General features: G+C 45.9%; 2 protein-coding genes across 4 annotated transcripts in view; one reads left to right on the top strand and one right to left on the bottom strand.

The window, feature by feature from the left end:
• Positions 1-6695, top strand: part of Spidr (scaffold protein involved in DNA repair) — a 319993-nt gene extending 313298 nt beyond the window's left edge. For all 3 annotated transcript variants that reach the window (XM_069990683.1, XM_069990685.1, XM_069990686.1), the window contains 4 exons: positions 1228-1321; positions 2235-2349; positions 2675-2728; positions 6218-6695. In XM_069990683.1, coding sequence (XP_069846784.1) covers positions 1228-1321; positions 2235-2349; positions 2675-2728; positions 6218-6376 — 422 coding nt within the window. In that variant the 3' untranslated portion in view covers positions 6377-6695. The remainder of the gene's footprint in view (positions 1-1227; positions 1322-2234; positions 2350-2674; positions 2729-6217) is intronic.
• A 907-nt stretch (positions 6696-7602) lies between these two features.
• Cebpd (CCAAT enhancer binding protein delta) lies at positions 7603-8922 on the bottom strand. Its single transcript, XM_069990687.1, has one exon. The coding sequence runs from the start codon at positions 8825-8827 to the stop codon at positions 8006-8008; it is 822 nt and encodes a 273-aa protein (XP_069846788.1). The 5' UTR covers positions 8828-8922; the 3' UTR covers positions 7603-8005.
• Positions 8923-23473: the final 14551 nt, after the last annotated feature.

Genomic DNA, 23473 nt, shown 5'->3' on the forward strand with positions numbered 1-23473 from the left:
GACCCAGCACCTAGGACACACACACACACACACACACACACACACACACACACACACACACACACACACACACACACACACACACACACACACACACACACACACACACACACACACACACACACACACGTATTTTCTCTTGAAAGCAGTAGAACTACAATAGACAATTCCAGGTGCTGGATGTGGCTTAGTGATAGAGCACCTAACTGGCCCCAGATTGCCAGCACCTAGAAAGACATTGACATCAAGGTCAGTATAGCGTAGTGTAATAAGCAAGCCTATGAATTAGGACCCTGTAAAGCAGAAGTCTTTGGGGGACACATTCTAAAAGGGTCTTTCTACGTCTTTAATACTCCTTGATATAGCAATACTACTTCCAGGAATGTGCAGTCCAGGAGGCCCTCAGAACAGAAAAGGCATACAAAGATAGCTGCTGCCTCACCATTAAAATAAACTAGAGACCTGATGTTCACCTTGGGGAACTATTGGGAATGCCTCTGACCCACATAACCTAATGGGTGTTGTTAACATTGTTACTAGTCTGTATGGCAACTGTGCAACAGTGTAAAAAAGTAGAAGACATTTATGAAGGCTTTGATTAGTAATTGAAATACATATGTTTGGGGAGAAATAGGAAGCTCCCTCAGCAGTCATGTGGGCCTGGAAAGACAAAAAACAACCTCTAGCAAAACCAAAAATCTTTGATTAGATATTAGATATTGTGGACAACTTTTTAGTGGTACTGGGACTTGAACTCAGAGCCGTTTGCTTTGTAGGCAAAGATTCTACCATTTCCACTATTTTCCCCAAGCCCTTTTTTTGCTTTAACTATTTTTGGCTACTTTTCAGATAAGATCTTTTTTTCTTTTTCTTTTTTCTTTTTTGTTTTTCCCTGGCAGTCATTGGACCATGATTCTCCTATCTCTACTTCCTGTGTGGCTAGCATCACAAGCCTGCTAACTTTTTGTCAGGGCTGACCTCAAATCACAATCCTCTGTCTCTGACTTGGAATTATACATGTGAGCCACCATGCCTAGCCTCTAGGCAACTTTGAATACTCTTCTTTGTCATAATTTTGTGTACTATGCATGGAAATTAGAAAGAGCACAGAATCATTTATGTAAACTTATGAGAAAGAAAACTGAGATTTTTTTTTTCTTGGGTTATCTTGAGTGGTCATGGCAGAAACCACCTCTGAGTATCTTGTTTTCCTCTCTCTGCGCCTAGGGGCGGTGGTTGGCATCGATGAGAGCACTGCTTTCTCCTGGCCGGTGTGTGACCAGTGTGGCAATGGGAGGCTGGAACAGAGGCCAGAAGATGGGTAAGGCTAGCCTGAAACCCTGGGCCCTAAAAGGGAGCAGCAGTTCAGTCCCACAGCCTTGCAGCCTCTGGCAAGAGCTTTTCTCAGAGCTCCATAAGGGAACCTGCTCTGCTGAGCTACAAGAAAGAGGCTGTGTTGATCTGGGTTTACCTAAGAGGGAATTATTCTGGCTTTTGTCTTCCGCTCCTTTATTAACAGTCAAGAGTAAAAGGAAAAAGGACAAATGTGAACAAATGAGAAATGAGAATAACATGATCGCAACATGGTGTGTCCTTTGAGAGGAATTGACTCTCCTGGGGAACTGAGCACATGTCCCTCCCCTGCCCATTTTTCCACGTCCTAATGGGCCAAGGTCAGAACTGGATGCTGGTGACATTTGTCTACCTCTGGATTCACTTATCTGACCTCCCAAGTAGACTTTGTCACATGACAAAGGGAAGTGTTCACTACGTGGAAGCAAAGAGCAAATGACCTCTGGCTATCTCCTGAATTGGTGGCCTGTTTATAGATAAGTCATTGCTTGGTTGTATCAGAGAGCAAGGGTGAGGGTTGAAAGCTATATGGGAGCAAAGGCTCTCTGGTAGTTAAAAGCAGACTGGTCCTGCCAGGTGGGTTTGAAGTCCTGGTCCCCTGGCCTCCTAGAGAATCTTGCCTTCACTTCCTGTGAGACATTACCTGCCACTCTTTGCTGATTGTGAACAGTGCCTTTCTGCCTGTCCACCTGCTTTCTCAGTAGTCTTCAGCCTGCTACCCTCAGAACAACCCCAGGCCCCAGCTGCTTTTCACCAATCCCAGGAAATTGATTCTAACAACAAAGTCCCTCCCTTGGCAAACATTTATGTTTGCTCCTAGAACTCTTCTGATCTGGGTCTCACTGGTTGATTACTTTGCCCCATGTGTCCCCGTACAACAGAGGTACCTTTTCCTGTGGAGATTGTTTGAAGATGGTCACATCCCCTGTTCTCAAGAGGCACCTACAGGTCTTTCTGGATTGCCCTTCAAGACCCCAGTGTAGTGTGAAGGTCAAGGTAAGAGCTGGTTCCTGGAGCAAGTGCTCATTTCCCATATCTACTTGTAGACTAGGTGTGTGTCTAGATCTGGGGACACAGTTCACCTGGTGGTGGTGGTGGTATGTGGGACTTGGGCTAGGCTAAGCTGTACCCCAAGCTCTCGCCCTTAGGATCTCCCATCAGGAAGTCTCTCTATACCTATAAGTCATGTTGGACTTGAAGTTCTCAAAAAGAGACATGCCATTTCAGCGTAGCCCTTTGATGTGGGACAGGAATTGTCTTAGCATGAGTTTTCTTGCTACATGGTGGGATGTAACCTGGCCCTGCTTCCCTGTTACTACAGTTGTTGCAGAGCAGTATTTCTTCACTGCTGAGGTTTGCCGCCTGCGAGGATGGGGTAAGTGAAGGGAGGCCCAGCCCCTCAACCATACATGCTCAGTTCCAACAAAACTACCCTGAAATACTGTGTCAGCTTATATATTCAAACGTGGATGCATTTGACCATTGTCAGTCGCTAACAAAATGCCCATATAGGCTGGCAAGATCTTTTCCCCTTTGGAAATGAGATTATTTCCAGATTGACCATTAAACAGGTCACTCTCGCTTCAAGTATGGAGACTGCAGTTCCATGCCATGGCTTCACAATCAGAACAGAATTGCTTGTTTCTCGTTGCTGACAGTTCCAGACTGTGGATACTTGAAAATGCTGCCCTCACTCCTAAAAACTGGTTACTGCCTCGAGAGTTACTATGCTAGGACTTGGTACAAAGTGCTCCTATGAAGGAAGTAAAAACCATTAAATTGATCATTTATAGCCCAAGACAGTTTCTTGCATTGTAAAATTTGGTTCTCATAAATGGGATCTTTTGGGGCTAGAGATGTAGGTCAGTGGTAGAGCATTTAACCAACATGTATGAGGCCCTGGGTTCAACCCGCCACTGCAAAAAAAAACCCTAAATGAATATTTGCCTTGTCAAAGCCATTAAAAGCACCACTGGTATCTCATGGAATTGCCAAACTCAGAAAAGAGTACCACTAGAGTGGCACCAGGGCATAGCTCCCAGGTAATGATCAATTCAGAGCTGACTTAGGTTGGCCAGATGTGGAGACTATGGAGACTGATGGTCTTAGAACGACTTTGGCATACCAAACAGGGGACTTTTTCTAATGGTCCCCCTGGCTAACTTCCAGCTCCAGTTCCAGCCAGAATGTGTGAGGAGTTGATACATCACTATACTCCCTCCTCACACTCCCACCCCTACCCCCAGCCCCTGCCAGCCCTTGTCCCTCCCTGCATGCAAGAGGGCCACAGCCTCACACAGAACAGCATTATATCCTCTTTTATCTAAACCAGAGTTAACCAAGTTTGGATTAAATTAAAATGTGGATAAACCCATGAAGAGAATCTTTGAGGATCACTGGTAGGAGCCATGGCTCTCAGCCCTGCTTTCACAGTGCCGCTGCCTGCAGGAATCCAAAAGGTCTCTACTCCCCGCCCCTGGGATAAAGCCTACCACTATCTTCAAAGCTCCAGGATGAACCTAGGCTCCAGCTTGCACTCTTCATCTACCTTTCTTCCTCCCCTCCATCCTCCATCCCTACCCAAGCCCCAAACATAAGGAGATAAGGAATCAGGCACTTCAGGACTACCCAAGATTGACAAGCTAGAGCTTTCCAGCAGGGGGTGGAGGGAGTAGACAATGCCAAAAATGGTGTATCAAGATTTCCTGGGAATATGTTCTTATAGAGAGTATTGAAGTAGGAGAAGCACTGGGACTCTTCTGCTTGACAAAATGAACCCAGACTCACTACCTAAGCAAACTAAAGCTAAGCAAACTAAAACTACATAGGTGTGTTGCATAGACCACCCTGATCCCTGTCTCACAAAAGCTGTGGCTGCCTCTTACTTCATGGACACTGTAGGCTGGCTACCCTTTGGGTTTCCTGGTGGTCCACGCTTGATTCCCTCTGCTTATCTCACTTAGGGATATAGAAATGAAGAGGCTTTGTCATAAATCCCCCTTCCTTCCCTTGGTTTCCTGTGTCTGAAACAACTTATTCCTTACACACTTCTTAACTAGAATGTTCCTACAGGTAAAATTACTTGAAAAGACCTCAAGAAAGCATGTGTACATTCCATGTGTGTGATGTACATGTGTACATTCTGCCTCAATGTTGGCTGTATGTGTGTGCATGTACATGCACCAGCATATGCATGTCTGTGTTGGGTGAGGGGGTACAGAGTACTCCCAAACCCAGATATCACCTTTGTGGGTGCTCTAGATCTGGAGCCCACACCATGGGATGAGGGGACTTCTCAGATCTGTAGAGACATGTTTTAGCAAGCTCCATACCTTGCCCCAGCATTTTTTACTCACAGTGGCTAACCTCTGACCTAAAGGCAGCCTGATAGATGATAGCTATCAAAAGATCTGGTAGACACAGTTGAAAGCTGCCCTAACTGGACTGTATCAGTTTTCTGGGCAAGAATGACTTCACCATAATCCAGAGAATTAAATTAAGGCTTTCCACGAGAACCATTTTCTGGAAGCAATGTACCCAGCTATCCAAACTTCCATTTTCCCAGCACAAATAGCAACCTCTGCCACCTGGCCTCCTGGCCCTCCAGCCTTAAGACTCTTTTTTGTTCTCCACTGGGCTATGTAGGCTCATAGTAAACCCAGATGAGTGAACAAATGAGCAGGCCATGAAGTTGCTGCCAATGCTTATGAGCCTGTTAGGAAGGTTCTCATTTCCATTGTCAACTTCCTTCCCCATCACTCATTAAATAACTCCCTTGACTTTACTCTTTCACCAAGGAGACCAAAGCTCTACAAAGCCTATTAAGCTAAGCTGAAAACTGAATATATCAGCCACTTGGCATCAGAGTGGTATTGATATCTCAGATATTACTACAGAACAAACCATCTCACAGTCTACTGGCTTCAGCATTGACTGCACACAGCCCAGTAGTTTGGAATTGGATCCATCAGGATGGCTCGTCTCTCCTCTACTGGCCTAGAGTCACATAGCCAGACTGCCTCATGCATGGTATGTGTCTGTGTTGTGAGAGCTAGGAAGTCTTCCTAACCAAGCTTAGGTTGTCACTGCATAGCCTATCTACTGAGAAGCAACCTGGCTCATGAGAAACTAGTCCCTGAAGCCATCCTAAGAGTGGAGCAGTGGCAGCAAGTCTTCCTGCATTACCCAACTTTTCTGACCTCTCTAGCCACAGGTTCCTTGACTATGACAGGCTAATGATGGAAGGCAGTAGCTCTGTAGATGCCAAGCAGGGACCCACTGCCTGGTGCCTGTGTTTTCATCTGAAGATGAAACTTGTCTGAGATTAACCAGGTGAAGAAAAAGCTTAGTTTTGTTACAACAGAGATATGCTTAGCCCATTGTAATTTGGGTACAAATGGTATCCTATTTTGAGGCAAAGTGCCAAGAAATACTTTGACTGGAAATGCTGCTAGATTGGGGAAGTATACCCAAAGGAAGTAGGAGACCGCTGCGGGCGTGCTGTCTGTCCATCCCTGGCCTGTCCAGCTGGAGCATGAGTAGGTCCTCAGCACGTCTTGTGCTGAGACCTTTCCTAGGCTGGCTTATCTTGCCATCTACTAAAAACATCCATAAAACCATATTTTAAATGCTCCTTATGTAAAACAGATTCCGCCACCAGAATAAAGGAGGTCATTGTTGTCCTTGTTTGCCATAATAAAAGGGGTTTTTATTGTTTCTCCCTAAAAAGTTTTACCATTTGAGGGAAGGTTAGGTCTGTGGCAAAGACCTTCTCCAGCCTTGGCCTGTGGTGGTCTGTGCTGTTAGGAACAAAACATCCTAGCTACGTCTATTTGCTTTAACCAGCATGCCTCTATCACCACAGAGTTATGAAGTGAAGAACATCCTTGGGAAGGAGGTGGAGTTGTTAAGTTGTTTTGTGCAGTCCGTAACCACCCACCCAACTCACTGCATCAGACTGGAGGAAGTTGAACTTCTGGGTTCAGGAGCCCCTGCAGACAGAAGGTCACCTTTGGATCTGTGAGCCCAGCAAACCCTGCCACCAGGATGGGGGTGGGGTGTGCTTGGGTAGTTAATTTGTTAACTATTGACAGAGTGAATATACTTTATGGTCTTAAAATAAAACATTTTTCTGGAAAACGTTATGTGAAATTGTTGTGTAAACTATGTCAAAACTTCCTTTATCTTTTTTTAAAAATACCTTGGAAACACATTTCTAAAGCTTAAATAAGACTAAGGTTTCCGTATCAGAAAGAACTATTTTGTTCAGTTGTGTTTTTTTAACCATGATTCAGCATTCCTTTCCTTGAAGCATTTGTTCTAACATCCTCTAAAAAACCCTGCAAAGCTTAAACCTTGTCTTTCACCAATGTTCTGCTAGAATAAATGTCCAAACCAAACACTTTGCAGTTCAGTATTTTTGGGAAATGTTGTAGGGGAACTATGTCGGAGGAGAATAACTTACCCATAAGTGAACCGATGTGGTGATGGCTGTGCTATAAATATACAGCCACTCAGGTCACCAGCCTGTCCAGTCATGCTGGGTATTGCACCAAACCAAGATCACCCGTAGTTAGAGCAGTCCCCAATGGCTAGGTTTATTGGCAGATACCCAAAACATTTGAATTACATGTAAAGCCATGAATTGACTGTACTTGGACACTGAAGATGTTCTTTTCTTATAGCAAGGCACTTACAGACCACGCATAATTACATAATGTACACCTGACTGCCAACACCAAGAAAAGGTGCCTAACACCCAGTCTTCTTAGGGGAAGGGCAGGTGGCTATCTTTATTTGGGCTTAGAACTACTGGCAACATAGCCAGTTAGGTCGCTTTGGGACTCTTTTTCATCTCCTCCTAAGTAGATTTTGTCCTGCGCACTTTGAAAATCTGCTCTGCCTATAAAACCAAGGACAGTGAAAGCCAAGTCCCAGGCAGCCCAAGGTGAATCCCACAGGCTTCAGTGAATCACGTGACTGCCTCCCCCTCCCCCCCCCCCCCCACCAGCAGCCATCTAAAGTTAGGGAAGTCTGGGGCTGTTCTGGGCCGGCCTCGCACCCACGTCTGCTTCGGGGAGGAACCTTCCTTGCGCGGCCGCTGCGCCCGGCGCCTGCCCGTCCCGGGGCTCGGGAAGCCCCACAGCACACACGCCGGTGAAGCGCCGGTTCCCCAGGCTCCCGGCCTCCCGCGTGGACAGCGCACCTGGGCCCCAGGTGCGGGAGTCACCGCAAACAGAAGAAGCCGGCGCGATTTAAAATGCTGCTTTATTCTTACAAATACTGTAAAAATCGATATAAAAAAGCATGGTCAGTCCTTTCCTCTTATCTACAATACAAAGGGCGGGTCGGGAAAAGTCTCTTTTTCTTTGACAGATGTACCTTAGCTGCATCGACAGGAGTAAGATGTAGAAAAAGCTACCATTATAAAAATAATTTAAGGGAAACGAACGTGTCGAGCTTCCGCGGCAGTTCCCGGGCGGGAAGTCCAGGCCCCGGCTTCCCTGCGCTCACAGGTCCCAAAGAGGCTGCAGCCCCGCCGGGGCGCCCTCGGCCCCGGACGCCCTCGGCCCTGGGCGGGCGCGCGCGCGGGGCTCCGGCCGTCGGGTCTGAGGTATCGGTCGTTGGTGAGTCTCTGCCGGCGGGCCGCGCGTTACCGGCAGTCGGCGGCGCCGGGGGGCGGCAGGAAGGGCGAGCTGGGCAGCTGCTTGAAGAACTGCCGGAGCCCGGCGAGGTCCCGCGTGAGCTGCTCCACGCGCTGGTGCAGCTTCTCGTTCTCGGCCGACAGCTCCACCAGCTTCTGCTGCATCTCCTGGTTGCGCCGCTTGGCCTTGTCGCGGCTCTTGCGCACGGCGATGTTGTTGCGCTCCCGCCGCTGTCGGTACTCGGGGCTGCCGCGGTCCGGGCCCCTCTTGCCCGCTCCTTTTTCCCGGGCGGCGCCGGGCGCGGGGCTCGGTCCCGGGCTACCCCGCGGCGGCTCGGGCGACGTGGGCGGCGTGGGCTGCGCGGCGGCGGCGGCCAGGCTCACCACGGTCTGCGCGCACGCGGCTACCTGCGCGGGCAGCAGCGAGCCCCGCGCGTCGCTGTCGCCCCAGTCGGGCTCCCGCTTGAGCGGACGCGGGACGGCGGGGCCGGCGCTCAGGGGCCGCGCGGGGCCGCCGGGCAGCAGCTCCAGGGCGCCCGCGACGCCCGCGACGCCCGCCTTGTGGTTGCTGTTGAAGAGGTCAGCGAAGAGCTCGTCGTGGCACAGCTCCAGGGTAGGCACGGCGGCCATGGAGTCGATGTAAGCGCTGAAGTCGATGGCACTCTCGTCGTCGTACATGGCGGGGGCGGAGGCTCCCGGCTCCCCCGGGGCCCCTGGCTCGGGCCCGCGGCCCGGCTTGCCCGCCCGGCCCGGCTCGTAGAAAGGCCCGCACTCGGCAGGCCAGGGCGCGCCACGCGCCGGGCCGTCCAGGCTGAAGAGCGCGGCGCTCATGGCGGCGTCGGACAGGCTGTGCGTCCGACCGCGGCTGTCACCCCGCGGGGCTGGGCCCCGCCGCCGCCTTTTCTAGCCCCAGCTGACGCACACGCCCCGCCCCGCTCCCGCACTGCGGGGGCGCCCGGGGCCGCGGGGCGGGGGACCGCGGAGCCCCCGGCGCCTCCCCGCTCCGTCTCCCGGGGCGCCCCCTTCCTGCGGGCTACTCCGAGGACCCCCTCTCCGCGGCGGCGGGACCCCCGCGCGGCCCCGGAGGGACGGCGGCGAGCCGCGGCCCCCGCCCCGCCCGGCCGCTGCTGGGAATGACCCTCCCTCTGCCGGCACGCGGCGGCGGGGCCTTCCCTCCTTCCTGTTTGTGGGGTTTGGAGCCTCCCGGCTCCCCCCCCTCCTCCCCGCCCCTCCCTGCCCCGGGCGAACTCTAAACCGGGACTCGACCCCAGAGCGCCGCTCGGCCTGCTGCCGCCGTCACGGAAACGACCGGGGAGGGGAGCCCGGCGCGGCCGCCTGTCCCGGCGACGCCAGCCTGAGCGCCTCCGCCGCCGAGCCGGGCCGAGGAAGCGACCCGGGGTGTGGGGGGACGGGGTCGCCTCACGACGGTCCTGGCCGCGGGGACCCGGGCACACCGTCCAGCTGGCGGGAGGCACTGCCTGGCGCCCGGCCCTCCCGCCCGCGCCCGCGCCGCCCAGGACGGTTCTGGGAGTTGAGAGCTCGACGAGCCTGTCCTTCTCGGGGTCCTGGGCCAAAAGTCAGCAACAGGCTTGACCAGGCTCTCCTGGCTACCATTGGAACCGAAGGGGGGGTGCGTCACGCCTTCGCCCCCCATTAATGCGGTGCACCCTAGGGCACGGAGGCCTGGCGCGGCGCCCCGACCTCCTCCGCACGCCCCGCGCCGCGGCCCCCCCAGGTCTGCGGAAGGAGGGCCGCCCGGGGGCCGTAGCTCGGCGTGGACTCTCTCGCTAGCTCCGCTTCCAGCCCTCTGGGATTCCGAGTGGTTGAGGCCTTTGAGGAGGAAAGACACGACCACACGCCCGTGACTACCATGGAGTATCAAGCTGCTAGCGCTGCGCACTGTAAAATTACACTAAAAGATGAAGAACACGCTTTAGTTTGGCTGCTTGGAGCGCAGGCATTCAAGAATCGGCTTTGTTCTTAAGGTTTCCCGCAAGTTGAGGGGTGCACATTTCTGGTTACTCGTATTTAATCTGTTGCAGTTCAAACCTGCGCTCCATCTAGTGTCTTCTTAGATTTCACACTCACGGATGGTGTATCCAAACACTAGTGACTCCACACGGCAGCGCAGTTTCTGCAGCCAGCTCCAGAGGTGCAATGACGGCGGCGGGGCATTTAGTGGGGTTTGCTTGTTTTTAAGGACACACATTGCTTTAGGACTGAAGAGGGTACATGATTAATTATATTTAATTATATACTATATTACCTACTAAGATTATAGCCCAGACAAGCAGTGTGGACTCATGCACATCCATAGAAAGAGCCTAAAACAAAGATGTTGGATCTAATTTCTTTAGGAAGCCACAGAAACACTATGAAAAGCCTTCTCTAATCAGTTCAGGAACACAAAATACTACCTAGAATAATCACATCTTCATAAAGGCAATTCAGAGACTATTTTTTTTTTTGCTAATTCTGATCTCAGAGTCCATATATGTTAATATATTTATTAAAACTAAGTTGAAGCTGGGCGCCTGTGATTCCTGCGTGTAATCCTAGCTACTCAGGCTGAGATCTGAGGATCGCGGGGCAGAAAAGTCCCCAGAGGCTCTTATTGCCAACAAACCTCTCAAAAACCAGAAGTGGCAATGCACTACCCTTGAGCAAAAAAAAAAAAAAAAACTCTGGGGACAGCTCCCAGGCCCTGAGTTCAAGCCCACAACGAAGGGGGATGGGGGGGGGCGGGGAGGAGACTAAATTGAAGCCGAAGCTCAATGCTGATAATTCACACACCTCTAATCCTAGCAACTCAGAAAGCTGAGATCAGAGGATCAAAGTTCAGAGCCAGCTAGGAGAAAAAAAGTCCAAAAGATTCCATCCTCAGTTAACCAACAAAAAGCTGGGCTAGAGGCTTTGATTCAAGTGGTAGAACACAAGCAAAGAAAACAGAGCAAAAGTTTGCATGAGGTCTTGAGGTCCAGCCCCAATAATAGCTAAAAAAAAAAAAAAAAAAGAAAGAAAGAAAAGAAAAAAGAAAGAAAGAGAGAGAAAAAGAAAAGAAAGAAATGATTGTGAATTTACCAGACAGTGATGCATTCTGATATCTGAGGAGGCTGGGAAGCCCCTGACCAGTTAAGAGTGGCACTTAGAAGCTATGGGAGACCTACATTTGTTTTTCTTTATAAATTAAATGTATTTACTGTAATATAAAAGTATTTAAATTTAAATAATATAAAAACATTTAAATTGTGCCTGTTAATGACAATGTGCCAAGTCAGTACATGTATACATCGGATAATGCTTAAATTATGTTAAATGTCTACCTTCAAATATCGATCATATATTTCTGGTAAAGACTGTGGAAATCTTTTCTTCTGGCACAATCCTGTAACCCTACTGTTCTTGTTCCACACCAGAAGTGCTTGCTGAGCATTTTTCCATATATTTCTTGGCCATTTGTAAAAATTATTCTTAGCAATGTCTACACAGACTTGCCCATTTTAATCAGATTATTTAGGTATTTACTATTGCGCTGAATTCATTTCTTTCTTAATATATATTTTTTATTGTAAAGAAACTGCACAGAGGGATTACAGTTACTTGAACAAGGTAATGAGTCCATTTCCTATTGAGCATTGTTACACACTCCTTTGTTTTTCCCTTACCATCCCTTCCCTCCCCACCTCCCAAACTCCTAAGGCTACCAGCACAGCTATGTTTATCGCAGCATTACTCACCATAGCTAAGATATGGAACCAACCTAGATGCCCCTCAGTAGATGAATGGATCCAGAAAATGTGGTATATAAATACACACACACACACACACACACACACACATACACACAAAATGGAATTCTATGCCTCCATCAGAAAGAAATGGAAAGACTTGGAAAAAATTATATTAAGTGAAGTAAGCCAGGCTCAGACTCAAACTCCCATGGTTTCCCTCGTCTGCAAAAACTAGTATATATCTAGGACAAGCAGAAGAGGTCAAAAGCTATGTACATGTGACCATATAACCTGATGCTAAACGAAATGAACCCCAAAATAGGGACACAAGAGGTTTTATCTTTGTTGCTATTCTTTTTAATGTACTTATAATGTATTATGTGATTGGTTTTTTTTTTTTTGTTTCCTTGTATGTTCTTCCCCCATGGTATAAACCCTGTTGTCACTGTATTTGATTCCCGTGTCCTGCATCTTGTATATACATTTTTCTAATTTGGAGCAGGGAAGGGAAATAACAAAATGCTGAAATAAGGATACAGGATGACCCATTGTAACAATGAGATGTACAAGACACTATGTTGGGCTGAATTCTTTATTCCAGCTATTGGCCCTTTGTCAGAGAAAGTTTATAACACCTTCTCCCACTTTATAGGTTATCTGTGAATGGCCATATGAAGCGTGCATTTTAGAATAATCCATTCTAGATTTGAGGATCTTCTTCCCCTTTTCCACAAAGGGGGAAAGAGGGAGCATAGAACAAAACAGAGTATTTACTGTGATAGTTACAGGCAATTAAAGATTCCTTAGAAATAACAAAATAACTTAAAAGTTTAGTTTGGGGAAATCCTTTTACAACTGTCCCCTGCCCAGGTCTCAAAGTCTCCTAACTCCAGGATTATGAAGGTTCTTGGCATTTCTCATTGTGAGGGAACCTCAGGCGCTTCTTGAGCCTTCTGACTGCAGTGTTCCAGCACACTTGTCTGTCAGGAAGTGTTCTAGTGGAACCTTTTGTTCTCCTGATCTGCTGGAACATTCCTGTGTGGAGCATGGTTGAGCAGTTCCAACAAAGTCCACTCCATGTGGACTTTATGCACAACTGATGTTTGGAAGGTCAGGAGGTCGAAACTGCTGTGTGTTGTCATGCCATCAAGCACTGTCAGGTTGGAAAGTCAACGTGGTTTCCTAAAAGTGACCAGCTTTCTCCCTGCAGTCCTAACTTGTACACTTCATATCATGCAAGAGCAGGTGTGCTCCAAACTAAATACTACAAATGTGAAAACATAAATATGAAATGAAGTTTCATGAGATAGGAAGCTCTTTTTGACTAGTATCGTTTTCAGGTCAGATGGATTTTATTGTTTATCTTCTGCCCTGGGGCTAATACTTAATAAGTATACCAATATCCCTGCATTGTGTGTTCCAATAATAAGGATAAAACAGATGAGAGAAAGATGCAGAGAGAGCCACACACACACACACACACACACACACACACACACACACACAGAGAGAGAGAGAGAAAGGGGGGGAAGACTGCAAGTTCTGGGCTAGCTGTGGGGTACATAGTGAGCCCCTGTCTCAAAACAACAAAACAGTCTACTATGATGAGTAATACTTCTGCATATACTTCAGCCTCTTGGATTTAAGAGACTACATATAAAATTACCAAATAAACACAGCTGAACTGCAATTTGACCCTAGGTCAGGAGTCTCACCTGCCATTTACTAATTTCTATCTTGCTTCTTAGCTATATATTACATATTACATATATTACATATATTACATATATATTACATATATTATAACTAATTCCTGAATAAGATTCTTTTCTATGAGTTTAAGCAGAAGTTTTGAGAACTATGCAAGAATCAACATTATGTTCATCTAAGAACTACAGGGTTCTCCACTCCTCAAAAATAATTAGTAAACACAATCAGAACCACCTTTAGTAGAACTCTAGAACTGGCCACAAACTAGCATCTACCAGGGGAAAGTATAATGAAGAAAGATGCTGCTGTAGTGGAAAGAGTGCTGTGACATTTTAAGTTGTTACTTGCTCTTCCCTCTTCCACAGATCTCTAGCAGACATGAAGATAGCAAGAAGATATGCTGGTGCAAGTCACTAGTGCCAGAGGGAGGAACCCAGACCCCCCACGACCACAGCAAGGAATGGCATAGGCATATCTACTTTTGTTGGAAGCAGGTAAGAGCAAAAACATTGGCTAAGGCCATGTGACAATAGACTCTCTTCTCTTCTCTCTCTCTCTCTATATATATAGAGTATTATATACACATACAATATTATATATATATATATATATATATATATATATATATATATATGGAAGAGCTTGGGAAAGTAGATAACAGAAATAAGGGCTTTTACCATCAGTAGCAAAGCACTTGTCTAGCAAGCATAAGGTCCTGAACCTACGAGCTTGAACCTAAGCTCTAGAACCACATAATTTTTTTTATCATCAAAGATGTTTATTGTTATTATAAAGGTGATGTATAGAATGGTTACTGTTTCATGTCAGGTAATAAATAAATAATACATTTGAAAAAAAGAATTTCTTCAGGATTTTTTAAGTATGATGATCCTTTCCAACTTCACCTATCCATGCGATGGGTGTAAAGATTTTCTTTGCTCATGATTGTAACTCTGTATTATTATTATTATTTTCACAATAAAAAACTTATTAAAAATAATAATAAATTTGAAAGAAAAAGTTCCTTCATGTAGCGGAGAATCATGAAGACCATGTGTTTGCCTGGGGCATTCTGCACGCTCACAGAAGGCTTGAGAAAAACCAGGTACAAGTGGCCCACACCTGTAATCCCAGCAAGTCAGGAGGCTGAGAGCTGAGGATGGTAATGTCGTTTGAATCCATCCCAGACAAGAAATCCACTAGACACATATCCTCCAAGTAAGCCAGAAATAGAGCGATGGCTCAAAGTGGCAGAGTACCACCTTTGAGCAAAAAAATCTCAGGGACAATGCATAGTCCTTGAGTTCAAGCCCCTGGACTGGCACTAAAAAAAAAGTCTTGAGAAGCCAGGTGCTGGTGGCTCATACCTGAATCCTAGCTACTCAGGAAGCTGAAATCTGAAATCACAAACTTTCCTGCCTGGGCCAGCTTAGAACTGAGATCCTCAGATCTTAGGTTCCTGGAGTAGCTATGATGACTGGCACGAACCACTGGCCAGGCTTTTAGTGGATTCAAAATTACCTTCGTAGCTGGGCACCAGTGGCTCACGCCTGTAATCCTAGCTACTCAGAAGGCTGAGATCTGAAGATCATGGTTCAAAGCCAGCCTGGACAGGAAAGTCCATGAAACTCTTATCTCCAATTAACCACCAGAAAACCGGAAGTGGCGCTGTGGCTCAAGTGGTAGAGTGCTCACCTTGAGCTGAAGAACTCAGGGACAGCGCCCAGGCCAAGAGTTCAAGCCCCACGACTAACCAAAAAGAAAAAGAAAAAAAAAAAAAAAGGCTTGAGAAAACCCTGACTTGCAGTGTGGCTGACTGCAGATTCTACATTCAGGATGATAAAGCTAAGGTGGAGTCATAAACAGCAGCTATGCAGTCAAAGACTATGCCAATGCAGAGCTCATCCCAAGACTGGAAATTGTGTACTGGTCTTTTAATATTATTGTCTTGTTTTACTGTTGCTTTTTGATACAGTGTCTCACTATGTCCCTGAGGAACATAGTGATATACATAGAAAAGTGATAGTGTCACCTCATTATCGAGGAGGTGACAGACTTGTGGGGTTTTTTTCTTTCATTTTTCTTCTAGGAGTGTGGAAGGTCTTTTGGCATTTAAGGTGATTTTTGAAACACCATGCTGCCCACTAAACTCATGGATCACAGTCTTTACTAGTCACACCCAACAAAGGAAACAAACTTTACAAAGGTAGTTTTTTGTTTTGTTTTGTTTTTTTGTCAGTTGTGGGGCTTGAACTCTGGGCCCCGGCACTGTCCTTGAGTTCTTCAGCTCAAGGTGAGTGCTCTACCACTTGAACCACAGCGCCACTTCCAGTTTTCTGGTGGTTAATTGGAGATAAGAGTTTCATGGACTTTCCTGTCCAGGCTGGCTTTGAACCATGATCTTCAGATCTCAGCCTTCTAAGTAGCTAGGATTACAGGCATGAGCCACTGGTGCCCAGCTACGAAGGTAATTTTGAAGCCACTAAAAGCCTGGCCAGTGGTTCGTGCCAGTCATCATAGCTACTCCAGGAACCTAAGATCTGAGGATCTCAGTTCTAAGCTGGCCCAGGCAGGAAAGTTTGTGAGACCCTTATCTCTAACTAATCACCAAAATGTCAGAAATGTAGGTGTGGCTCAAGTTGTAGTCTTGAGTGTAAAAGCTAAGGGACAGTGCCCAAGCCCTGAGTTCAAACCCCAGTACCAGCAAAAAAAAAAAAGCATCACTAAAGTAAGAACACCCCACAACAACAGCAACACACACCCTGGGAGCAGGGAGCAGGGTGGTTGGATCTGCAGAGGTGTCATTCCTAATACTAAAAATGTCTAGTGTTTTGACAAAAATTTACAAGGCATGCAAGAAAACCATAAAAATATGACTCATTCACAGGGCCAGACAGTGAATAAATGAATAGAAGCCGTCCTCAGGAATCCCAGACACTGGACTCTAGGCCATGGCTAGACCACCTGTCTTAAAGAAGAAAAGTGCCCTGACCCTAAGGCAGGACCAGGGAGATCCACACATCCATATGAATTTTAGAGCCAGAATGAGAGCGAAGGACAGCAAGAAAGACACAGAGAGAGAATCTGAAGAAATAATGCCCCCAAAGCTCCAAGCTTTCCATAGAAGGAAACACATCTACACATCCAATAAGTTCAAAGTAATTCAAGCCACTCAACTCCACACCAAGAAACACTGTATTCACATGGTCAAAAGCCAAACACTAAGGACCATCTTGATTGCTGCGACTCAGTGAGTAGTCATGGGAAGGAGATCTTGAGTAAAAATTAGTGTTTCTCCTCTGCAAGTCCGAAGGCCTTAAGAGTAAGAAAAGCAAACATTAACCAGGAATTCCATGTACAGCATAGGTGGAAAAAAGTAAAGAAAAACTAAGGAGCCTGTAGACCTGTCCTACAAAAAATCCTAAGGAGTGCCTCCAGCTGTGGATAAAAAACACTAGGCTGGGTCAGGAGCCCATAGCCTGGAGGGAGCCACGGAAGCCAGCACAGGGCTGGACCAGACAGGACTCTGCACAGCACCTCTGACCTACATTCAGGACCTCAGGACCGTAGGAAGCTTTGATGGCCTTCACAGCTCTGCATCCCAGTGGGCAAGGCCTGGGAGACCTGAAAGTTACCACTGGAAGTCGCCAGCACCAAGAAAATGTGCCTATCTCCCAGTCCTCTTAGGGGAAAGGCAGGTGGTTATATTTATTTGGACATAGGCTTGAAACATTACAACTACTGACAACATAATCAGTTTTAAGTCACTTTGGGACCCTCTTTTTCACATTTACCACCACCATTTGTCAGAACATTGCTGGTGTCCTTTGACACATGAAAGTTGAACCTTGAACAGAAAAGTTCAGGGACAGTGCCCAGGCCCTCAGTTCAAGCCTTAGGACTAGCACATAAGCATGCACATGTGCACACACACAGAGTATTGTGGAGAAGAAATACAAAGAGAAATAATTGGGAGAACTGATCTAATTAGGGTTCCTCCTCAAATAAGAAGGAAATATGGGAGGGGGTAATAGAAGAAAGGAGACACAGCTAAAAATAAGAGTATTAAAAGGTGGATGTAATCCTAGCTATTCAGTGGATACTCTGGAACCTGAGACCTGAGGATTGTGCTTTGAAGCCAGGCAGGGCATGAAAGTCCACAGAATTTACTTCTAATTAACAAGCAAAAAGCCCAGCTGGAGGGTGGTTCCAGGCATGAGCAAGAAAGCTGAGAGTGAGGGTAAGGCTGTGAGTTTAAGCCCCATACTAAAGGAAGAAAATGAGAATAACAAGAAAGATAAAACAAAGAAAAAGATGAAGACAAAACCCATTTTCATCTTCGCTGGGGCTTCATTCTCACACACAGTTTTTTGTTTTGTCATCTAAACTGGTTAGGCCAGTGGGGATTGTGTGGTTCAGCCTCCATAAGGCTCTGAGCCAAAGCCCCACTCTGGCAGGTAAACTTCCAATGCTATTCTCATAGGCAAAAGGCATGAATAGGTATTTCTCCAAAACATACACACAAATGCCAAAAGCACAGGAAAAGGTGCTCAAGGGCTTGGGTTTAGAGCTCAGTGGTGTAATGTTTGCCTTGCACTTGCAGTCCCTTCCACACTAAGAAAAAAACAACAGGTGTGTAATATCTGTCAGTCATGAGTAAAAGAAGAAGTCATTTTAGCCAGTTAGCCTAGGCTCACCCTTATAATCCTTGCTACTCAGAAGGCTGAGATCTGAGGATCATGGTTGGGGCAGGAAAGCCCATCAGACGCTTATCTCCAATTAGCTACCACAGAGAGCACTAGCCTTGAGCAAAAAAGCTCAGAGACAGTTTCCAGGACCGGCACTGAAAAAAAGGGGAGGGGAGGGGAAGCGAGGAATACCATTTATACCCGCCAGATGTCTATTAAAAATAAAACACAATAGTGTGTTCCCGAGTGTGGCACACATTGCTGGCAGCATTGTGAAATGGTGCAGCCCAAGTTGAGATTTTTCTCAAGAAGTTAAACACAAAGCTATCAGATGACCCACAAATTCTACTATACAAATTCTACTACTACGACTACTACTCCCAAAGAAGTGAAAACAGGCGTGCACACAACTTGTATATGAATGTTCACTTTCAGAATAAGGTAGAAACAACCTTTGAAACCAGTGTCTATCAACAAATAAGGCAAAATGTGATAGGCCAATAAAATTCCATTGTGTTTTCAGCCATAAAAAAGAAAAAAAAATACCGATACAAATTGAGCTTCAAAAACATTATGCTAAGTAAAAATGCTAGACCCCCAATGTCACGCGCTGTACAACTGTTTATTGGAGATACCCAGGAAAGGCAAATTGGCAGAGAGGAAATCAAATGATAGGGGCCATAACCAGGCCCCTATTGTTTACCGGATTGTTTACCGGAGAGGGGTTTTCCTTTAGTGAGTTAAAAAATCTAGAACTAGATAAAAATGATGCATAAATGCCCAGCACTGGGTTCTAAATGCTGCTAAGTTATTTTAAACTGGTTAAAATGGAGAACATCGTAGTTTTTTGGGGGGGGGAGGGGTCAGTCATGGGGGCTTGAAGTCTGGGCCTGAGTACTGTCCCTCAGCTTTTCAGCTCTAGCAAGCGCTCTACCACTTGAGCCATAGCACCACTTACAGTTTTCTGGTGGTTAATTGAAGATTAAAGTCTCACAGACTTTCCTGCCCAGGGTGGCTTTGGACTTTGATCCTCAGATCTCAGCCTCCTAAGTAGCTAGGTTTACAGGTGTGAGCCACTGGCACCAGCCATTGTTGTAGATTTTATCTCCACTAAATAGAAGGCTTATAATTTATAAGCCTTTTAATGTAATAATGAGGAACACGGTCTGTTTTTCTTTGAATTTTATTGGTGGTTGGTTTATATCTGAGCCAGGGACTGGCTGTGTAAGCACAGGCTGACCTTCAGCTCAGGATCCTCTTACCATGGCCTCTCAAATGCTTTTATCAGTTGTGAACCTCCAAACTAGGTGAACACAAAGTCTGGACACACTTTATAATCTGTTACCTCTTGATGAAGGTGACATGTAATTAGAGACCACACTTTGTTGTATTAGTGTGTGCTGTTGCTTTCCCTATGTAAAGCTGTGTTATAGTTTATTGTAAATATATTGCCCTACTAAAAAGCCATGCCCCTATGTTTTCAGCATCATTTTGCTCATAGAATAAGAAGAAGTCCAACATAACTGACTGAACACATCTAAAGTCCCTCTCACTCACTCACCCATGTAAAAGTGCAGAAGAAGGAAAAGCAGATTTGAACAGGCTACATTACTCAATCAGGGACCCTTCAACCTCAGCCTCTGGCTTCTGCCTCATAAAAAAACAGAAGCTGTCAAAGCAGGAGAAAGTAAATTTCCAGAGTTACATTGTAATATTCAAATTCTCAAGTTAACAAAATAAATATCAAATCGGCACTACACTGAAGAGTGATGGCACTCAGAGTGGGAGACTGAGGCAGGAGGGTAGTGAGTTCTAGGCCTCAGCCTCCACAATGCTGGCATCATTAGCACACACCATCTGGTTGTTCATTGTGTAATTTAAAAGACAAGTGCATAAACCAATACTGACAGCTCTTTGTTAGTGGGCAGGCAATGCACAAAGGCATAAATTGTAATGAGCACAACATAAACATATGGGAGGCGGAACCTCAAAAAATCTATAGCACACAGCTTTTGTGTGCTATAGAAGGTAGGTCAGTATTAATTCAAATTACATTCTTCTCAATTTAAGATATCAATTACAATGATCAGGATAATCACTAAAAAAAACTTGAAAATACAGAAAACAGAATTCAAATGATCCAGTTGAACAAAATCAGAAAAAATGCAGGAATTTGAGGAAAAAATACATAAAACTCAAACAACGGAATATCAGAAGTGCACCCAAAATATGCATATTTTGTAATCTGAAACAACTGTATGTGTAAATAGCTTACACTTACAAATTAAAAGAGATTGGCACAATGTATTCAAAATATGATCCTGAGCTGTAGATGTGATTACAGATCTAGGGCACAGATCTAGTTTAAGGATTATAGATCCTACCCACTCCATAAGATTCTGTCTCCAAAGTAACCAAAAAAAGGCAGGCAAGCTGAGGCCATACATTCAAACCCCTAAAGAAAATAATAATCCAATTATACGCTATTTACAGGTGCTGCATTTTAGATACAGACAAGAGATTTAAAATGAAAGGACAGAAACATACATTCCATACATGAATAACTATTAAAAACCTGACATGGCAACTCAAACTTGTTAAAAGTGGCAAACAAACAAACAACAAAGCCAGGTGCTAGTGGCTCACACCTGTAATCCTAGTTACTCAGGAGGCTAAGATCTGAAGACCACAGTTCAAAGCCAGCCTGGGCAAGAAAATCCCTAAGACTCATCTCCAATTAATCATCAAAAAGCCAGAAGTGGAGCAGTGACTCAAGTAGTAGAGCACTAGTGTTGAGCACAAAGAAAATCAGGGACAGCACCCAGGCCCCAAGTTCAAGCCCCAGGACTGGCAAAAAAAAAAAAAAAAAAAAAGTCCCCTCCCCCTAAGGAACATAAAAGCTGACATACAGGCTAATCCATCAGAGAGATAGGAAAACTATAAAGATACAACAAAAAACAGACACCCTAGTGTTTTATATGAAGGAAACACTGCAGACCTAAAGGCCAAAACAGATGTACAACAGTTGCTCAATGTCAACAGCAGCTCACACATTTGGAAAGAGCAGAGAAAGTAGAGGGCACAGGCATTAACAAGACTCAGGGACAGTTCGATTCCTCAGCACCACATAACCAGAAAAAGCGAGAAGTGGTGCTGTGGTCCACATGGTAGAGCGTTAGCCTGGAGCTGAAGAGCTGAAGGACAGCGCCCAGGCCCAGAGTTCAAGCCCACAACTGACAAAAACAAAAACAAAAAGCAGACCCAGGGACACAGGTAGCATGGGTACCCAGTGCAAGTACCCTCCAGGAGACCTCTATTACACCACCAAACACATCACAGTAAATGAAAGTATCTTCTTTGACCAAAACACAAATAAAGCTAGTATTAAATAAAGGAAACCGTAAAAAAAAAGCCTAAATTAAACTAAGGAGGAACAAAATAAGGATTAGAGAATACACAATAAACTACATTAGAAAAAAATCAGAATTGATACCATCAAGTTAGGTTTTTGCGCGCGTGTGTGTGTGTGTGTGTGTGTGTGTGTGTGTGTGTGTGTGTGTGTGTGTGTGTGTGTGTGTGTGTGTGTGTGTGTGTGTGAAGACAGTATGTAACCTAGGTTAACCTCAAATTTACAATCCTCCTGAACACTAGAACTACAGTAGTGGACCACTATAACTGGCACCTGTTGGTTCTTTGAAGAAGTCCACAAAATGGACAAACTAAGGAGGCACACGTCTGCAATCCCAGCACTGGGGAGGCGGTGTTAGAGGATAGCACGTGTGAGGCTCAATGGACTGAGTAAGCAGTAAGACCTTGTCTCAAAAAGAATACAAAACTGGAACAGAAGTCTAACAAACAAAGACAGGAAACACACACACACACACACACACACACACACACACACACACACGTACCTGACGGGCTTACTGAATGTTATACTATTTATAGAACACCAGCTCTCAAACTCATCCAGAAGAGATCTGAGAAGGGGAAACTTCCTAACATCAACATTGCCTTTGTACCAAGCCTAAGGCAAAAGGAAACTAGGTGCCATGATCTGTTATGAACAGGGGCCATGTTTCTTTGTTCATGGTGCCTGTCCTTGAGCTTGAACTCATGACTTGGGAGCTTTCTCTGAACTTCTTTGTTCAAGGCTAGCACTCTACCACTTGACCTGCAGCTCCACTTTTGGATTTTTGGTAGTTAACTGAAAATAAGAACCTCACAGAGCCAGGCACCAGTGGCTCACGCCTGTAATCCTAACTACTCGGGAGGCTGAGATCTTGCCAACTCCGACAAGAAAGTCTAAGACTCATCTCCAATTAACCACCAGAAAACCAGAAGTGGTGCTGTGATTCAACATGGTAGAGTACTACCTTGAATGAAAAAGTTCATGGACAGCACTGAGGCCCTGAGTTCAAGCCCCATGATTGACCAAAAAAAAAAAAAAGGCTCATAAGACTTTTCCTGCCTAAGCTGGCTTTGAACTATATTCCTCAAGATGTCAGCCTCCTGAATAGGTAGGATTACAGGCATGATCCACAACAATAACAACAACAATAAAAAACAACCAACAAACACATAAAAAAGGGTTACTAAGCAGGGTGCTGGTGGCTCACGCCTGTAATCCTAGCTACTCAGGAGGCTGAGATCTGAGGATCTCAGTTCAAAGCCAGCCCGGGCAGGAAAGTCCATGAGACTCAGATCTCCAATAAACCAGAACCGGAAGTGGTGCTGTGGCTCAAGTGGTAGAGTACTAGCCTTGAGCTGAAGATCTGAGGGACAGTGCCCAGGCCCAGAGTTCACACCCTATGACCAGAAAAACAAAAAAAAGAAAGGTTTACTCACTATGGCAAAGTAAGATTGCAACAGTGCAGGGGTGGTTCAAGCATACAAACGAACACCCTTGCACTGTGTGAGGAGAGAACACCAGTCCAGCATGTAAGCTAAGTAGTGTTTATATACACCAGCCAGGGGCTACATGAAAATATAACTAGAGGGAAATGTGATGCCTTACAGCATCCAAAAGAACTAAATACCTGGGGATAATATTAACCAAGAAAAGTGAAAGTTACAGCAGTGTGACAGCAGTTTCCTGATTCAATATAATTCCTATTAAAAGCACAAAATTGGGGTCAGGGAAGATGGCTCAGTGGTAGAGCGCTTGCCTTGCATGCATGAGACCCTGGGTTCTATTCCTCAGCACCACATAAGTAAAAAGAAAAAAGCCAGAAGTGGCACTGTGGCTCAAGTGGTAGAGTGCTAGCCTTGAGCTGAAGAGCTGAGGGACAGGGCCCAGGCCCAGAGTTCAGGCCCCAAGACCGGAACCCCCCCCAAAAAAGCACAAA

Source organism: Dipodomys merriami, unplaced genomic scaffold (assembly GCF_024711535.1).
Source record: "Dipodomys merriami isolate MVZ:Mamm:240054 unplaced genomic scaffold, mDipMer1.0.p SCAF_4, whole genome shotgun sequence".
NCBI classification, from domain to species: domain Eukaryota; kingdom Metazoa; phylum Chordata; class Mammalia; order Rodentia; family Heteromyidae; genus Dipodomys; species Dipodomys merriami.

Excerpts from the sequence above, each read along its gene's own strand:
- Cebpd (XM_069990687.1), bottom strand. The coding sequence starts at position 8,827 with ATGAGCGCCGCGCTCTTCAGCCTGGACGGCCCGGCGCGTGGCGCGCCC.